Raw genomic sequence first — 17,385 nt, 5'->3', positions numbered from 1 at the left:
GGTATCAGATCAGTACTCGGTATCGGCCGATATGCAAGTTCAGGTATCAGAATCGGTATCGGGAAGTAAAAAATGGTATCAGACCATCTCTAGTTTTTGTCCCCTGTAACCTTTAAGTTAGTGGTTGTCTATTGTTAGTGCCTGTGTTGAAAGAGAAATAGAAGTAATAGAAGGTTCAAGTCTTGTGTTGGGATTTTTGCTGCTGGGGTGATTCTCGTTTCCATTTGGATCACAGACTGTGCCTTTAAAGTTCTTCTGTGTGAGCTGAATAAACCACAAAGCAGAGTGACAGGAATTTATTTGAGCTTGTTTATTTAGGTTATGTACAACAAAGCTTCATCACATGAGCCTTTTGAAAACTGTGTACAACACCCCTCACATACACAAAGACAAACAAACAGCATCCTGGCCTGCTGAAAGCCACGGTGGGCAGACATATTGTAAGTCTAGGGCTGAGATTAGGAGTTGTTAACAGCAGCAGCAGCAGCAGCAGCAGCACTTCTCAGGCCAACTCCTCGCAGGTTCTCATTGGTCACCAAGAACCCTCAGGTTACACTACCAGGCAGATGGGAACACAGACTACATGTTTTTCAAGAAAAAAGAAATCACAGACATGGGGATTCATTCCTGATTATCAGCTTCATTTCCTACAAAAATATTGCACAAAAAATCTGGATATACAGAGACAGAGAGATTGACAAGTATAGCAGCCAGCAAGCCATTATCTACAGGAGCAATATATCTCTTACACAGAGATGAACAGGAAATGGGCCTTTGCTTCCTCAGACCATTAGCTTGGGCTAGTCCTTGTGGAGTTGTGTTACATTTAAGGAGTCGCACTCAACTGGTGTTCAATGCATTTTGGGTGATGTCTTTTTATTTTTGTACGCGTTGAATCTTCCATCAGCTTGTACTTCATGCAGGAATGTCTAAAGAGGTCTCAAGAAAACTGTAATCCTAGCATTAATGCTGTGGTTCCTAACCCCCGGTACTGGTACCAGGCCATGGGACACTATCTGTGGGCGTGAGGAAAAACATGATCCTGCAAAAATAAATATTATTTAGACTACATTATAGGATATTATATTTTGAAGGCGTCTTTACATCACTCCCAACAAGAGATTTGGAAGTGAAGTAGGTCATCTGTGTGCACACTCATCAGTTCATCGCCATCCACATACCCCCGGGATCTCCAATAGGAGTGGAGAACAGGTTCCAACTTGAAATCGTTTCAAAAATTACAATGAAATCATTTGGAAAAGTTGGTTTTGAATCCGATGATCAGTTCCAACTTTAACACGCGCAAGTTTTGTTTCCGTAGCGACCACCACTGTACTTCCAGGCGCCTGTTGTGTTGCAGCCGTGGAGCACAGTAAGTGTTGCTTCATTTTACATTGAAAAGCCCGGTAAAACTATAAATCACCCTTGAATTGAAATAAAACACAAAATGATCTGTTAAGTAAGCATGTGACCCGTTTCAACTCCAGCCGTCAGAGAATCAAATTGGAGAATGGATAAGAATCGGAATCAGAAGCATAAATCGGATTTTAAAATTCAAAACGACGCCCAACACTAATCTCCAAGTACTAGCTTGCTAAAATGAGTAAAAAGCAAAAACATTGCGTAACTGTGTAAAGTGGGGCTGTCGGATTGTCTCAGACTCATATGGCGCTGTGGAACAGGAGCCATCTGATGCTGTTAGGACTTTGTTTGTAACATACTGAGGCCTGGACCCTACTTTTCCTGAAATGCTGTTCAACAACCCTATGAGAAGTTACATAAAAAGTGTTAGGCTGCATTCAGACGGCCATCAGCACAGCGTGAAAATGCAACTCCCACATCATTTTTTAATGAAGCTACTCTTGAAGCGTAGCGGGGGTGCTGACGCAGGGTCGTTCAGCAGAAAAATTAAACTAGCTCAACTTTTGCCTCAATGCAGCGTCATCTGGCAGTAAAATATTTGCAAGCTCAAAGTCCTGATGGATTACTCTGTAACATGAAGAGCATATTTCTACTTCTGACCTTTGCGATCGTCAGGACCAAAGATAAAATGATTGCTATTGAGATAACTGTCCTGGTTTTTGAAATCCTTCCTTGTAGTATTCCCTACTGTGTTGCATTCTAGGGTCTGATAAGCCTTCCAACTCAATGACCTATTACTTCAACTGGACCTCCTGGGTCATGTTTCATAATCTACTTTTTTTAAAGTACTTACTTTCACTTGAACGTTGGTCTGCCTGCATGCTGAACGTCACAATTCTGACGCACTGACACCAAAAGCTGCTGACTGCTCTTGATAGTTTTAGAAAGCCATCAATCTCACTGAGTACACACGAACAAACTCATTTGTATTTGTGCTGGAAATATGTGATGTGGCACCAATTGGCTAAATAACAATCAGAATCAACAAAGAAAAGGACATCACTACCAATATAGATTTAGAAAATGTTCAGTGTTTTCGGGTAGATTTTTCGTAAGATATGTAAGAGAGATAATCTCTTGAGAATTAAAGATAGAAAGATATTTCCTCCTCACAAACAATTTTCTCCAGTAGCTCTCTGAGAGTCTAACAGATAGATGAAGAGCAAAGCATTTTGGATCTGTAGCTGGTTATGATAGAATCAATGTAACAGGCTACATTAATGGTTGATGTTTAGCGAGGAAATGGGGGAAGGCAGTGCCAAACAGCTGTATATACACACACAACACAGAAGGGGCTGGACGTACATTCATTTGGGCATGGAAACAACTCATAATGGCAAATGGCCTGCACTAAATCACATCATAACTTCTTGAAGCATGGAAATCTCACACACACACACACACACACACACACACAGTATTCATTTTTACCCAACACACACACAGTTAATTTTTACCCAGCACAATTACCTCGTAACATGCTCTCAGGGAATAGAAAACTTTGGGTTATATGACATGTTTGACCTAACCAATACAAACTAATAAACCAAAAGAAAGGGGCAAACTATATCTAAGATTCCACTAATAAGTGTGCAACTGCTGAAATCCCAAAAGAGTGCTGTGAGCAGGGAGTCATTTCTAAAATCCAATTATATTACAGTTAAAAAAGTGCTCAAAACAAAAGATACGTATGACCGCTTGCTTTGCCCTGGTAGTATTCACACCGTTATTGACTCAAATATTTCACCCTCATATGGGCTCGTTACTCACAGCAAACAAATACTGAATAATTATTTTCCTTCCCCAAAGTTAAGATGAATTAGACGAGTAGACCACAGAAATGTGCACATTTTCTTAAGTCCTTATGTGAAAGCAGTTACAGACAAGAAAGCAAACTGAATGAAATGCTTACAATGACATTTTGAAGCCACAGAAAAACATAACTGGAGGATACACATGCAGCACTACTGAGGGCAGATAATATTGAGGCTCTCAAGCTTCCCTTTAAAAACCAAGAGCATTGAAACAGCATCACATTGTGCAAATTAAAACATCAATAAACATGAATCCTTAGGGAGGAAATTCCTTCACCCATCCTTTCTTTTTCACGTAAAAATTAAAAAAAACGTGTGAATCAAACACTGGACCCCAGCATACCCAATATTTTAAATGGACTGCTGAAATTCCCCCATTCTCAAAAACAAACTGGACATAATTTTGTGGGAGTCATGAGCCCAAAGCACATGTTCCTCTTCTTTCTCCTTTCTAGTCTTATTTAGTGGAGCGCCTCCACACAGATCTGCTCCTCCGTAATGTCATCCAGCAGTTGCACCTCCACAGGGCTACATATGTCACTGTCATAGACCTCTGTCCCCATCAGGGCCTCTTCCTCCAGGCCTTCTCCTTTGCCTTTAAAGCCTTGCTGCTCTGAAGGAGAGGTGCTCTCCACTGACTCCAGGTCCTCAATGCCTGCACGGTAGTGGATCATTAGCAGGGTGAGGGCCTGGAGTCTCTCCCCAGACTTGGCCAGGGCAGTACTAATTAGGGCCTTGCGCCGGACATCTGTGGCCTCCCTCTCCTCCAGCAGAAGAGCGTTATTATGCTCCAACTCCTGGTCAATTTCCTGCTGCAGCTTGTCCAGCATCAACTCAAGCTTCTGGGAGCGCTCATCTGTGGGCAGCCCCCGGTACAGGTCGCGGCCTATCTCCTTCACAGCAATGAACACACTGTCATCCAAACCACCTTCCTTACGTACAAGTTTACTGCTACCACCACTGCCGATGGGCTGCTTTGAGGGGCTAGCGCCACTGGTGTAGGTCTCAGTATCACTGCTCTCATTGTCTGAAGTGTTGGGGGTATGCTTGGGTGAGGGCTCCACCACTCCAGGCACCACGTCAGCCACCTGCTCAACCAACCGAGTTTTGGGCACCTGGCGGAGGTTAAGCAGGCGGGAGCTGGTGTTGATGATATGGCGTGTTAGGCCAGTGGTGGCCCGGTTAATGGTCGATTTGGCCTCAGGGTCAGCTCCGCGACGTTCAGTCGCTGCCACACAGAAGGGATTTTCAGCGAGGCACTTGTCCTGGCACTTTTTGTGGCAAACGTAGGCGCAGATCATACACTGAGAGGCTGCCTTGGTCCAAACCTTCTTCTTGCAGTATTCACACCACGTGGGGTTTTGGAACTGGGTGTCCTGGAAGTTGTGACGGACCTCCACCAACTGCATAGCACCGTAGGCCAAGTCATCACGCTGTGCAGTGGGGATATGCTCCCTCTCCCTCTCCTTTAGATCCTCATCATGGAGACTCCCCTCTCGCTCTTTTTCTGCCAGCCCTCCTGGATACTCTAACTCACCCTCAGCTAAGTAACAGAAGTTTAGAGTAACATCTCCATAACACAGCTTCTCATTAAAGCCCTTGTGGGTGCCGAGGCTGCGTAGAGCAGTGCGGTTGACATTAGCCCTGGGCTCTGGAGGCCCTAACCTAAAGGTGCTCTGGTACTCTGCTGAAGATGTGGCCATGCATTCCAGGGCTACATGCTCCAGCTGGAGGCTGACATGGCCCAGGCACAACAAACTGCCCAACTTAAATGGATCTTTGCACCACAGGGCCACATTAAGGTACTTATGGTTGCTCTCCACCTCAAACACAACAGAGGCCTTGGGCCAACGTGCTGTCTGGTTACGAAACATGGTTTCTGGGGATTCCCAGAGAGAGTGGTCCTCTAGACTGTCCCGTGTGCTGCAGGAGCTCTCTGGAGCCTTTTCCTTTGCTTGATCGGCTTTGCTGCTGCTGGTCACAGTGGAAGGGACTGGCAGGTCATCACTGGACTCTGCTGGCCTGGTAGACTGCTTCGCCTCAGCCTGTTTGACACCTATCTTCTCAGTGCCGGCCTTGTCCTCGTTGGCTCCAGGGAGAGGAGCTTTTTCTGGAGATTTTTCAGAAGCGCTGATGGTGGTAGTCATGGTAGGAAGAACCACAGTGGCATTGGTAGTTGTAACAGAATCAATGCCTTCCAAAAGACTGGTTTCTGACGAGGCTGATGTCAACCTTATCTGAGGTCTTGGTGGCACTGGGGGGCGAGAAGGTGGAGGTGGGGGAGGGACGGTGGGGCGTTGCAGAATATCCATTGGATCACTACTTGTCTTATGTGGTGAGGGCTTTGGTGATTCTTTGGGATGTGGCTTTAGTGGTGACTGGAGACCCACCAGGTTTAACTTGCGGTTAAGGATGGGGGATATGGTACCAAGGGGCTTAGAGGCCAAGTTGGCCACAGTCCTTTTGGGGCTTTGGTTTACTGTAAGTAAGGAATCCTCCTTAGTATCACTGGTATTTGTGGTGCTGCTGTTAGGGCCACTAGTCTGGCCATGTTTTGAGTCCACAATCAACTCTTCAAACTCAGAGTCCATGTCTTTGCTGTCGTGTATATCAGAAAGGGTGGTGATGGGGGCTGGGTCTTCCTCATAACCCCCTGGCTGAGAAATAAAACCAGTTTCCTCTAGCTGCCCAAAACCTTCCTGAAGAGTTCCAAGGCTTCCAAAAGAGGGAGTCTGGTGACGAACCGGTCTCTCATAGAGTACCACCACTCTGTCTCCAGCCTGCTTCAACAGTTTGGGCACTTGAACTGAGGATGTCACTTTGACACCTTTCAAAAGTAAAGAACAGAAAAAAAGTTTTCAATCAGTAGTGCAAATAACTGACAGTTTCAACATTTTCTGCTGATCAATAATTAACACATCTCAAACCTCCGATGGCGATGAGACGATCACCCCTCTGCAGGTCTGCCAAGGCAGCAGGGGAGTTGGGTGTGACTGTCTCAATGCTGACGTGCACTGCATCCCCCTCGCTGGCAGGGACGTGCCTGAACGTCATCCCCACACTCCCACAAGGCCCCTTGATAACCTCCGTCTGATGAATACATTAACAAGAAAAAACTTACGATGAAGACCAGCATTGATTTAGACATGCGTTTATAACTTATCTACTTCATGCAGTGGTAGGATTGTAGTGTGCAAGAACATGAATAACATATGATCTAAAGGTTAAATGATCTTCAGAGAACAGTTTTCAGTAAATCTCCCTTTTTTACTACAAAGCAGCAAATTCTGTACCTTTTTCCTAGTGTTTCTTACTTCCATTTCTTATATTTATGGATAATCCTATGGGTATTTTAGATATTAAAAGATTCAAGAGATTTAAGCATACTGTATTTTTGGTAATGGTTTATAAAATTATTATCTATGGTAATCTATAAGATCGTCAAAAACGTGACTAAAGCATGGTGAACTAGAAAAGGGTTGTGCTAAATCTTTTAATTTGTGATAATTAGTGATTATGGTATTTTAAATAATTGCAGCTCATTTACTTGTTTGAGTGGTTACACCTAGGTTAACACATCTGGGTAAGCATTACATCAACCAGAATGGATGATAAATAGTTGTTCTCCATTAATCTAACACTTTGGCTCAATAAAATGAAAACACAAAAAAAAGTTCACATTTAAAAAGTGATTAACAAGGAAAATTATTCAGAAAGGCAGGCACATACAACACTTCTTTATACAGACATAGGTTTCAATGAGAACAAAAACAACAATGTACTAAATAGATCAGTTTAAAGGTTCGAATTTAAGTATAAAGTAATAGCTTAACCAGTATTTGATTTAACTTCTACAGTATGTCTTTGAAATGTAATGGACACGTATTGTAAATTGTATATTTCTTCACGTTGAAGGTATACAACCAACAACTAACAGGTACTGAAAATCTTTACAGTCCAGATACAAATGAAAGAATAAGAAAAATGAGAATAGACCGTAAATTGACAAATGCTTCAAGTACAACACTGACATTTGCCTTCAGCACTTTGATGAGAAACTCAAACTGAAAGTGGCAATTCTGTGACAAGAGAGAGAGGTGCAATTAACTCTGTTGGTAGATGGTAGATCTTTCCTGGTACAGAGAAAAAGCTAGCCTAAATGAGGTGGAGGAGGAGGATGAGGAGATGAAAAAGGATGAAGATGGTACAGGTGTAATGGTTTAAAAGAAAGAGAGGAGGGCTGACATGACATGGGTAGACAGAGACAAATTACTGTAATTTCCCCTGCTGCCATTTGTTACAGTTCTGGTGGAAGGCAGTAATTGAGTTAGGGCCGGCCAAGAATAAGCAGATAATCTATACAAGCTGGCACAGGGGTGGGGGGGGGGGGGGGGCAGGTTCACTAAAGGCTAAGGGGTGGTCCTGATCTATTCTCATGGTATCTTAGTTACTAGAAAACCGAGACACTTGGCTAAAACTAATCCTCTACACCTATATATATTAAGAGTACAGTGCAGAAAACAAAAATAATGCTTAACCAAACAATGCTGCAGTGTTAATGTACAGATTAAAGCACGCTGGAAATTAGAGAAATCATGAAATAATGACAAATATACCCCCTATGATCCTTTTGACCCTGTGTGAATGCTTTTGTGCATTGAGTTTCTGCCACAAGATTGGCTGATTAGATATTTGCGTTCTGTGCTGGTGTTCCCAATAAAGCAGCTGCTGAGTGTACTAGACTCCCAAGCTTTCTCCCCACTACATAATCTCAAGTTTGACTGCACTGCATGGACTTATTAGTATCTCTATATATTGGTAAGATTTATGTACATCATGTTTGTTTGTTTTTTTGTGAGCCCTCATTCAGAAGACACAATATTAAATCTCAGACGTACTTTTTTATGGTCGAAATGACAACTTCAAACGTTAAATTGAACAAAATTTTGTAATTCACAAAAAGCATCGCTACACAGCAATTCTGAAGCTAAATACAGTACAAATTAAGTGTGAATATTTCACTCAGATAATCTTCACAATTAGTAAAATGTGTAAACCTCACACACACACAACTAAATAAGTTGCCTTCAAAGACATTCAGAAATCACACTGGGGGGGGGGGTACGGTTCATGAAAAAACATCCGACTGCTCGATTCGCTTGTCTCTGTTCGGAGCGTGTGTGCGTCTCACGGTTCGTCAGTCCACTGTTAATGGTCACTAACCTCTTCCTGCCGTAGTGCCCACTTTATACACTTATGTTAAAACACTTACTGGAAACGACGAGGGGGGTGAGCGTGACGAACGCAACACGTGGCAGCTGATTGGACGAAGGCGTCACGTGGTTCTTGCTGCTCCGACTTTCAAAACAGACTCTAATGGCGTCTCGTTCTGAATACGATCTCGTATTTTATGAAAATAGTTCACCGAAAAGTGTTTCTGAAAACATTTTAAGTGAGAAATAGGCCATACAGTTGCTGAATCTGTCTGTTTTTTTGATCGACAAAGGTCAGTTTAAAAGATTTTCGTCAGATTTTGAGAGGCGCCGAGCCGACCGCTCCTCAGGTGGAGTGTGGAGTGCTGCAGGTCACGTCACGTGTAGAGATGTCAGGTGGGAGAGATGAGGAAGACTGTAGAGATGTCAGGTGGGAGAGATGAGGAAGACTGTAGAGATGTCAGGTGGGAGAGATGAGGAAGGCTGTAGAGATGAGGAAGACTGTAGAGATGTCAGGTGGGAGAGATGAGGAAGACTGTAGAGACGTCAGGTGGGAGAGATGAAAAAGACTGTAGAGATGTCAGGTGGGAGAGATGAGGAAGACTGTAGAGATGTCAGGTGGGAGAGATGAGGAAGACTGTAGAGACGTCAGGTGGGAGAGATGAGGAAGGCTGTAGAGATGTCAGGTGGGAGAGATGAGGAAGACTGTAGAGACGTCAGGTGGGGAGAGATGAGGAAGGGTGTAGAGACGTCAGGTGGGAGAGATGAGGAAGACTGTAGAGACGTCAGGTGGGAGAGATGAGGAAGACTGTAGAGATGTCAGGTGGGAGAGATGAGGAAGACTGTAGAGATGTCAGGTGGGAGAGATGAGGAAGACTGTAGAGACGTCAGGTGGGAGAGATGAGGAAGACTGTAGAGACGTCAGGTGGGAGAGATGAGGAAGACTAGAGACGTCAGGTGGGAGAGATGAGGAAGACTGTAGAGATGTCAGGTGGGAGAGATGAGGAAGGCTGTAGAGACGCCAGGTGGGAGAGATGAAGAAGACTGTAGAGATGTCAGGTGGGAGAGATGAGGAAGACTGTAGAGATGTCAGGTGGGAGAGATGAGGAAGACTGTAGAGATGTCAGGTGGGAGAGATGAGGAAGGCTGTAGAGACGTCAGGTGGGAGAGATGAGAAAAAGACTGTAGAGATGTCAGGTGGGAGAGATGAGGAAGACTGTAGAGATGTCAGGTGGGAGAGATGAGGAAGACTGTAGAGATGTCAGGTGGGAGAGATGAGAAAAGACTGTAGAGATGTCAGGTGGGAGAGATGAGGAAGACTGTAGAGATGTCAGGTGGGAGAGATGAGGAAGACTGTAGAGATGTCAGGTGGGAGAGAAGAGGAAGACTGTAGAGACGTCAGGTGGGAGAGATGATGAAGGCTGTAGAGATGTCAGGTGGGAGAGATGAAGGCTGTAGAGATGTCAGGTGGGAGAGATGAAGGCTGTAGAGATGTCAGGTGGGAGAGATGAGGAAGACTGTAGAGACGTCAGGTGGGAGAGATGAAGACTGTAGAGATGTCAGGTGGGAGAGATGAAGACTGTAGAGATGTCAGGTGGGAGAGATGAAGGCTGTGGAGATGTCAGGTGGGAGAGATGAAGACTGTAGAGATGTCAGGTGGGAGAGATGAGGAAGGCTGTGGAGACGTCAGGTGGGAGAGATGAGGAAGACTGTAGAGACGTCAGGTGGGAGAGATGAAGACTGTGGAGACGTCAGGTGGGAGAGATGAAGGCTGTAGAGATGTCAGGTGGGAGAGATGAGGAAGACTGTAGAGATGAGGAAGACTGTAGAGATGTCAGGTGGGAGAGATGAGAAAAAGACTGTAGAGATGTCAGGTGGGAGAGATGAAGAAGACTGTAGAGATGTCAGGTGGGAGAGATGAGGAAGACTAGAGATGTCAGGTGGGAGAGATGAGGAAGACTAGAGACGTCAGGTGGGAGAGATGAGGAAGACTGTAGAGATGTCAGGTGGGAGAGATGAGGAAGGCTGTAGAGATGTCAGGTGGGAGAGATGAGGAAGACTGTAGAGATGAGGAAGACTGTAGAGATGAGGAAGACTGTAGAGATGAGGAAGACTGTAGAGATGTCAGGTGGGAGAGATGAGGAAGACTGTAGAGATGAGGAAGACTGTAGAGATGAGGAAGACTGTAGAGATGAGGAAGGCTGTGGAGATGAGGAAGGCTGTAGAGATGTCAGGTGGGAGAGATGAGGAAGACTGTAGAGATGAGGAAGACTGTAGAGATGAGGAAGACTGTAGAGATGAGGAAGACTGTAGAGATGTCAGGTGGGAGAGATGAGGAAGACTGCCTGGAGCTGGAGGATGCCCCAGCGTTGTGTATAGTCTGGTGTGTGATGACAGCAGAAATCAAACAATAGATAGAGCTGCCACTGTGTGCATGTATTGTGCAACATGCATTCAATATACTAATTTTAGCTATTTATCATATGCTGAAGTATATTTCTGGAGTTTTAAAGATTAAAAAAATAACAAGAACCGTACAGAACCGAAAACCGTGACCCTAAAACCGTGATACGAACCGAACCGTGGGTTTTGTGAACCGTACCACCCCTACTGGAGATATTAACCTGCTTTTTATTATATAAAACACGAAAACAAAATAGATAATAGATTTTTACTAAGGCTGTCAAACGATTTAAAAATTTTAATCGCGATTAATCGCTGAATGTCTATAGTTAATCGCGATTAATCACATATTTTAATCACATGATTAAAATTCTATTATTTAGCGTTTCAGAACAGTTTTTAAGTACATATTAACAATCAAAAGCAATTCTTTCTTGAATTCATTCTTTACTACTGTGCTTAGCTCGTAGCTGGTAGCTCCAGCTCGACGATGCTTCGGTGATATTTTAATTCAGCTTTACACAACGTGCATATGGTTTAGACTTGTCTACGAGCCGTAGGGGAGTTTTGGAAAATAAAAGCTCCATTCAGAGTTATTGCTGCTGTGTTTCTCCATCATGCCTGCAGCCTGCAGCAGCAGGATGTGTTAGGAGGAAGTGGCAGCTTGATGATAAGTAACGGTGCTGCAAAGGGTCAAAATAGTAGCCTGTTAGGCATGACGCAAAGGCCGAGTGAAGTGTAAAATAAATATATAAATGCCAGCATGTGATTAAAAAAATGAATCGCGTCGCGTCAGCCCTTAATCGCATCGTGATTAACGCGTTAACGCTGACAGCCCTAATTTTTACACGCGTCACTTTTATAGTCTTAAAACATTCTTATACTTTTTCATAAAATGTAGAACCTAGGAGCAAGCCCTTCTGGTGCATGTCGCCCTTGTTCTTGGCAATTAGAGTAAAAGATTCAAAACAATTGGTCAATAAAGCAATAATACATTTTGATAATCAACTGATTCTCACGTTAAATTGCCAAACATTTGCTGTTAACAGCAGACAATCTGTAAGACATATTTAAAGATAACTCCCAGAATGCACTTGCTTTGCTTCCCTACAAGTCTATTCCCAAGCCATGCCTACCGTTTACAGACAGACAGTGAGCCAGTCAACTCAACTCAAATGTGATTATTGTCATTTCAACCATATACACGAAACGTTTCACCGTGGCTCAAGTGGTGTTACACATTTAAAATATATAAAAACGACATTATATAAAAAATGACATACAAAACAGGCTACATTTAGTGCACACACTGATATGCTCCGTAAAGTTCAGCTAAGACATAGCTACTAGCATTAGCGCTTGGTGGGCTGTAAACACCGAGTATAAACACAGCCGTAAATTTGCGTGGAATGTAGAATGGTCGGCATTTAACAGTCACAAACTCCACCAGCAGTTAGCAGATAGTTGGATACAAGCATTTCTGCACCAGGCAGTCCGTGTTAACACAGCCCACCTCCACTAGCTAGTCTTACCAGACACAGCAGCATCTCTATCTGCTTGGAAGGCTAGCAGGCCTGGTAGCTGGATAGTCTGGTACACTGTTGTTCAGCCATGTTTCCACAACAACTAAAACACAGCAGTCTCTGAACTCGCGTTGGGAGTTTAGTTGAAGTTGGATGTAGTCCAGTTTGTTGTCCAATGAGCGGATACTTGCAAGCAGGATGGATGGCACAGGTGGCCGGCTAGCGTTAGCTTTCCACCTAGCTCGAACTCCTGCCCTCGTTCAGCGCTTTCACCACTTTCGATGTCCCCTTAACCGGCTAGCAGCATAGAGCGACCCCCGTGAGGCTGAGGTGCTGGTCTCCGTAGCAGGCGAAGCTCTCGTAGTGTGTCAAGTATTCCGTCTGTAATAAAGTGTCCTGCATATTCTCCGATCTGTACCAATGTATCCCAGTGGTACACATGTGAGAGTAGTTTGAATGCACATAATTGTTGTAAAGTTTGCTGCTGTCAAGAGAGAGCTGTAGCTAGCGCCAGGATGACTGACACTCGACTCGCTTCAGCTCCCTTTGGGTAAAGACGACAGTCCCACTATGGGCCGGCTAAAAACATACCCGAACTAGCTGGCTGTAGTCCATAGTCTCTGGGCAAAAAAAGCCTCCGATGACGCTAAATGAAGATTTTGACGTCATCAGAGGCTTTTCAGACCCTCAATACAGAGATCTCTCCTCTCAGGGGGACATGAGGAGGGAAAGCACGGTCATTCAAAAATACTACCGGGTTTCTACTGATACAAAGCTCAATGCTAATCAGTGAAGTATCCCTTTAAGATGAACAGACAGACATTCAGGGCAGCTATATTTTGCCCTTTGAGTAAGAACTAGGGGTGTAAGAAAAAAATCTATACACTTGAGTATCGTGATATTTTATTTTATTTATTATATTATTTATTTTCAAAAACACAATACAAATTTATCGCACCGTTGTGACGAAAAGAGAGCTGAGCCAGAAGGCAAAGCTCTCGATCTACCGGTCAGTTTTTGTTCCTACCCTCACCTATGGTCATGAAGGCTGGGTCATGACCGAAAGAACAAGATCCAGGGTACAAGCGGCCGAAATGGGGTTCCTCAGGAGGGTAGCTGGCGTCTCCCTTAGAGATAGGGTGAGAAGCTCAGTTATCCGTGAGGAGCTCGGAGTAGAGCCGCTGCTCCTTTGCGTCGAAAGGGAGCCAGTTGAGGTGGTTCGGGCATCTGGTAAGGATGCCCCCTGGGCGCCTCCCTAGGGAGGTGTTCAGGCACGTCCAGCTGGGAGGAGGCCTCGGGGGAGACCCAGGACTAGGTGGAGGGATTATATCTCTAACCTGGCCTGGGAACGCCTCGGGATCCCCCCAGTCGGAGCTGGTTAATGTGGCCCGGGAAAGGGAAGTTTGGGGTCCCCTGCTGGAGCTGCTACCCCGCGACCCGACCCGGATAAGCGGATGAAGATGGAAAAACACAATACAGATTTATTTTTTATTTTATTTTTTTTACGTGCAAAAATAGTCATGTAAGACAATGGTTCACGTTTATATTGTGTTTAAACCCCCTACTGCTAGATGGCTATGCTGAGATGCACCACTAGTGTCCTTGCCTAACAGCGCCTAGCAGTGCCTGACTTTTTGCTAGAAGCTAACAACGTAGCTATAGCTGAACTTTTCCTACTTTAGCATATAAACATTAGCTCACTAAGAACCTGTGAACCACAATCCCAAACTGGCAGTTTGATTTTCTGTGTACTAAATGGTTTACCTGAAGTAAACTTCTTTGACTTTTATGCACATCATGTCTTTTTTTAAATATTAGTTTTTCTAAAATTCTACTTTAAAAAAAAAAAAAAAAAAAAAAATCGCCTTACGCACAGTATCAAAATACATTGAATCGTGACCCATGTATCATGATACGTATCGTATCGCCAGATTCTTGCCAATACAGAGCCCTAGTAAGAACTGCTGAAAGGTGAATGTAGACGCTGAATATCCCTAACTGGAGCAGCACTGGAGCTGTGTGTATACAGCTGCACCAATGGCTGCAATGTGGCCATTGTGCCTACAATAGATTTACAAAAGGTGAGCATACGAGTCTATTCTTCTGAAGTGCAAATAGTGGCAATCTCCCTTTTACACACCAGCAATATATGCACAGTCACAGACACTCATGTGTACCTAATTATATGTCAGTGCACACAAACCTCAAGTGATAGGACTACTTTTCTTTAAACAACAACCTGGGTTTTATATGAATGTTTTGGCTATCACTGCTATCAGTTAAAATAGCAGTTCATTTACCAGATCGCATGAGACAAAAAGCCTGTTTAAGAAAATTAACTGAAAGGCATTTAACAGATTGTAAAACACTATGTATAATGGTAGAAATGTGGCCGAGGAATCGTACATGAACTGGAAAAAGAACATGACCTCTTACAGCCTAAAAAATACTTCTTCATATATGTAAATGTTGTGGTGGAGGATTTCTGTCAACAGACTGGGCAATAAAGAAGTTTCAAACGGAGACAAGTTGTTCCGTGATAGTTTGTTCAAATTTATTATTGCTTGCAAGCAAGGAGATCGAGTTACACAGCACACGTATCAGAGTACAGTGGAAGAGATCTCAAAGTAGCACAAAAAGACAAGAGTATATATATATATATATATATATATATATTTGCAGAGGAGCAGCATCCTGTTTACAAATGATGAAACCAGGAAATATCTTGCTATAGCAGGATAAAAAAACAATAAGAAATCAGGACACATCTGGGCGCACGCGTCTGGGAGTCACTTCTCTCATGCAGTAATTTTTCATCGATGTCCGCAACATAACCTTTTCTGTCCAGACAGAAAAATCCCCTTATAGTCAACTCAACATGACCTTTCTGTCTGAACTAAAACATCCCATTACAATGTAACGATTCATTTCAAAATAAATCATCTAGATTTTAAAGCCCTTAGAGGCAATTTTGTGATTTGTAATGTTGGGTTAAATCAATAGAATCGACTTGAGTAACGAACCTAAACATGTAACGTATCATATAATATTTAAGAAAAAGTAAAGCACTCCGTTATCTGTTGTGTTCTTAACATTACTCTGAAGAAATTAAACTCTGTTAGATACTTATTACTATTTGCTTAACATGTTTATTTATGGAGTGTGCCACTGCAGATTTTGCAGCCTAATACTAACTAACTTAATTCTAGATGGCTGCAGTTTGTTTAATTTCTCACTCGTCTCGCATTACCAGACCTTCCTCCACAGCCCCGCGGAGGAAGGTCTGGCTAGTCCTCACAGCATTCCTGGATGGAAGAAAAACATGCTCTGGTTTGTTGGCATTTCTTTAAACCAATCACAATTGTCTTGGGTGGTGCTAAGCTCCGGACAGAGCCACGGTGCCTCTGCTAAATAGTCTCAGGAAGGAACTTGTTTTGGTGGAACATGTGTACATTCAAAAGTAGTTTTAGTCGTGCAACAGAAAACTCAGATTGGACAGATAGTCTAGCTAGCTGTCTGGATTTACCCTGCAGAGATCTGAGGAGCAGTTAACCATAGTCCTCACAAATCCACCAGAGGTTAGAACGCCAACACAAAGACAGAGGAAGGTATGGACATCGGAGAAAAGACATGTATTCATGAATTTCCTGCGACACCGGAGAAATCCCGGAAGTGGAACATCGTGGATATAGACTAATATTCTAACTAACACAAAATGTGACATCAGCAAGTTGAAACTTACTGTTGAGCAGAGATTAAAAGACCAATTCATACAAAAGTGAAATCTTCATCAAGAGCTTAAACTGGACAAATCTGGAAATGTGATGCGACACTGCAGTGAGATTTTCGTCAGTAAGCGGCACTGTAGATTGTCATGGAAGTTCGGGTTTACGACTGCACACGGAAATTTGCAGGCAACACCGAAAACTGCCGTGAATTGTCGGAAATTGATGTGGGCCTTGCTTGGCAGTTGTCCCCCCATGACCCCCCTCCCCCTAATTCTAGGGGAGGCTTTAACATGTAAATGAAAAATGCTGTGAGCTATACAAATGCAAATCAGGGTACTCTGCTTGCTGCCGATGTGAATGAGCAGTTTACCGTAGTAAACTCCAGGTTGCTGTCCATAGAGGATAGTTTGGCTGCTTTGGAGTCGAAAAACTGTGTGGAAGAGACTAAGAGGCCATCCACACGGAGACGCTTTTTGATGCAAACGCACTTTTTTGAAACCTGGTCCCAGGGTGAAAGAATTCGAAAACGGCTGTCTTTTGGCTTCGTTTGGATGGCTAATACGAATACGTCCGTATCGATGATGTCATCGCCACACCCCTCGACCTCTAGTGCACGGCCACACACGACTTCACTCACTGCGGTGAAGCTAAGCGAGCATATCCCATCTCCATGGTCAAACCAGCTGACTTCATCTAGCTAAATAGTTCGTCTCTGCTCCCTGACACTTCCCTCTGCTCTGCCGGTCCCGGATTCTACACAAGATATATTGCTAACGTTATGTAGCTAACCTTAAACATTGCTAAAGTAGCTGACCGCTACAGCAGCGACGTAACGTTGACGTTAGCTGCTATGGTTGCTGTTTATAAAGTGGAAGCTAATCGGTCTGCTTATCAACTCCTTGAACAGCTTATAGTAACTTTTAGCACGGCTTATTGTAGAAAGGCTACTGCAAGAAAAACGTGTAGATTATCAAAAAGACATTGGTTCATTGATGTTCGTTTGACTGCCGATGTTAGCTAGCAGAGCTAACGTTAGCGCACTAATGTTAGCTCTGCCAGCTAGCGCGCTGCAATCATGTCCGATGGCAGACAGAATTGCAAAATAAAAAGCAATCCAACAGCACATTACACAATGTAAACAAAGACGTTTCCTTGCGGAGGCCTTTATAAAATGAGCAGTGGTGAAAGTTATTATAGTCCATGGATGTATTAAGAGAACGTTAGTCTAGCTAGTCATGTTATGATGGGAAGTGACAATGCTCTTCTTCTCCGTGTTTTGGTG

General features: G+C 43.6%; 1 protein-coding gene across 1 annotated transcript in view; it reads right to left on the bottom strand.

Annotated features, from left to right (window-relative positions):
* Window positions 1-295: 295 nt before the first annotated feature.
* Window positions 296-17,385, bottom strand: part of pdzd8 (PDZ domain containing 8) — a 57,710-nt gene continuing 40,620 nt past the window's right edge. Inside the window, exons 4-5 of the mRNA XM_078272773.1 lie at window positions 6,164-6,326; window positions 296-6,063 (exon numbers count right to left, since the gene is read on the bottom strand). Coding sequence (XP_078128899.1) covers window positions 3,698-6,063; window positions 6,164-6,326 — 2,529 coding nt within the window. The 3' untranslated portion in view covers window positions 296-3,697. The remainder of the gene's footprint in view (window positions 6,064-6,163; window positions 6,327-17,385) is intronic.

This window comes from Sander vitreus, chromosome 17 (assembly GCF_031162955.1).
Source record: "Sander vitreus isolate 19-12246 chromosome 17, sanVit1, whole genome shotgun sequence".
Lineage (NCBI taxonomy): Eukaryota > Metazoa > Chordata > Actinopteri > Perciformes > Percidae > Sander > Sander vitreus.
The sequence above is the reverse complement of the archived record's forward strand: the minus strand, read 5'-3'. Positions and strand labels throughout refer to the sequence as shown.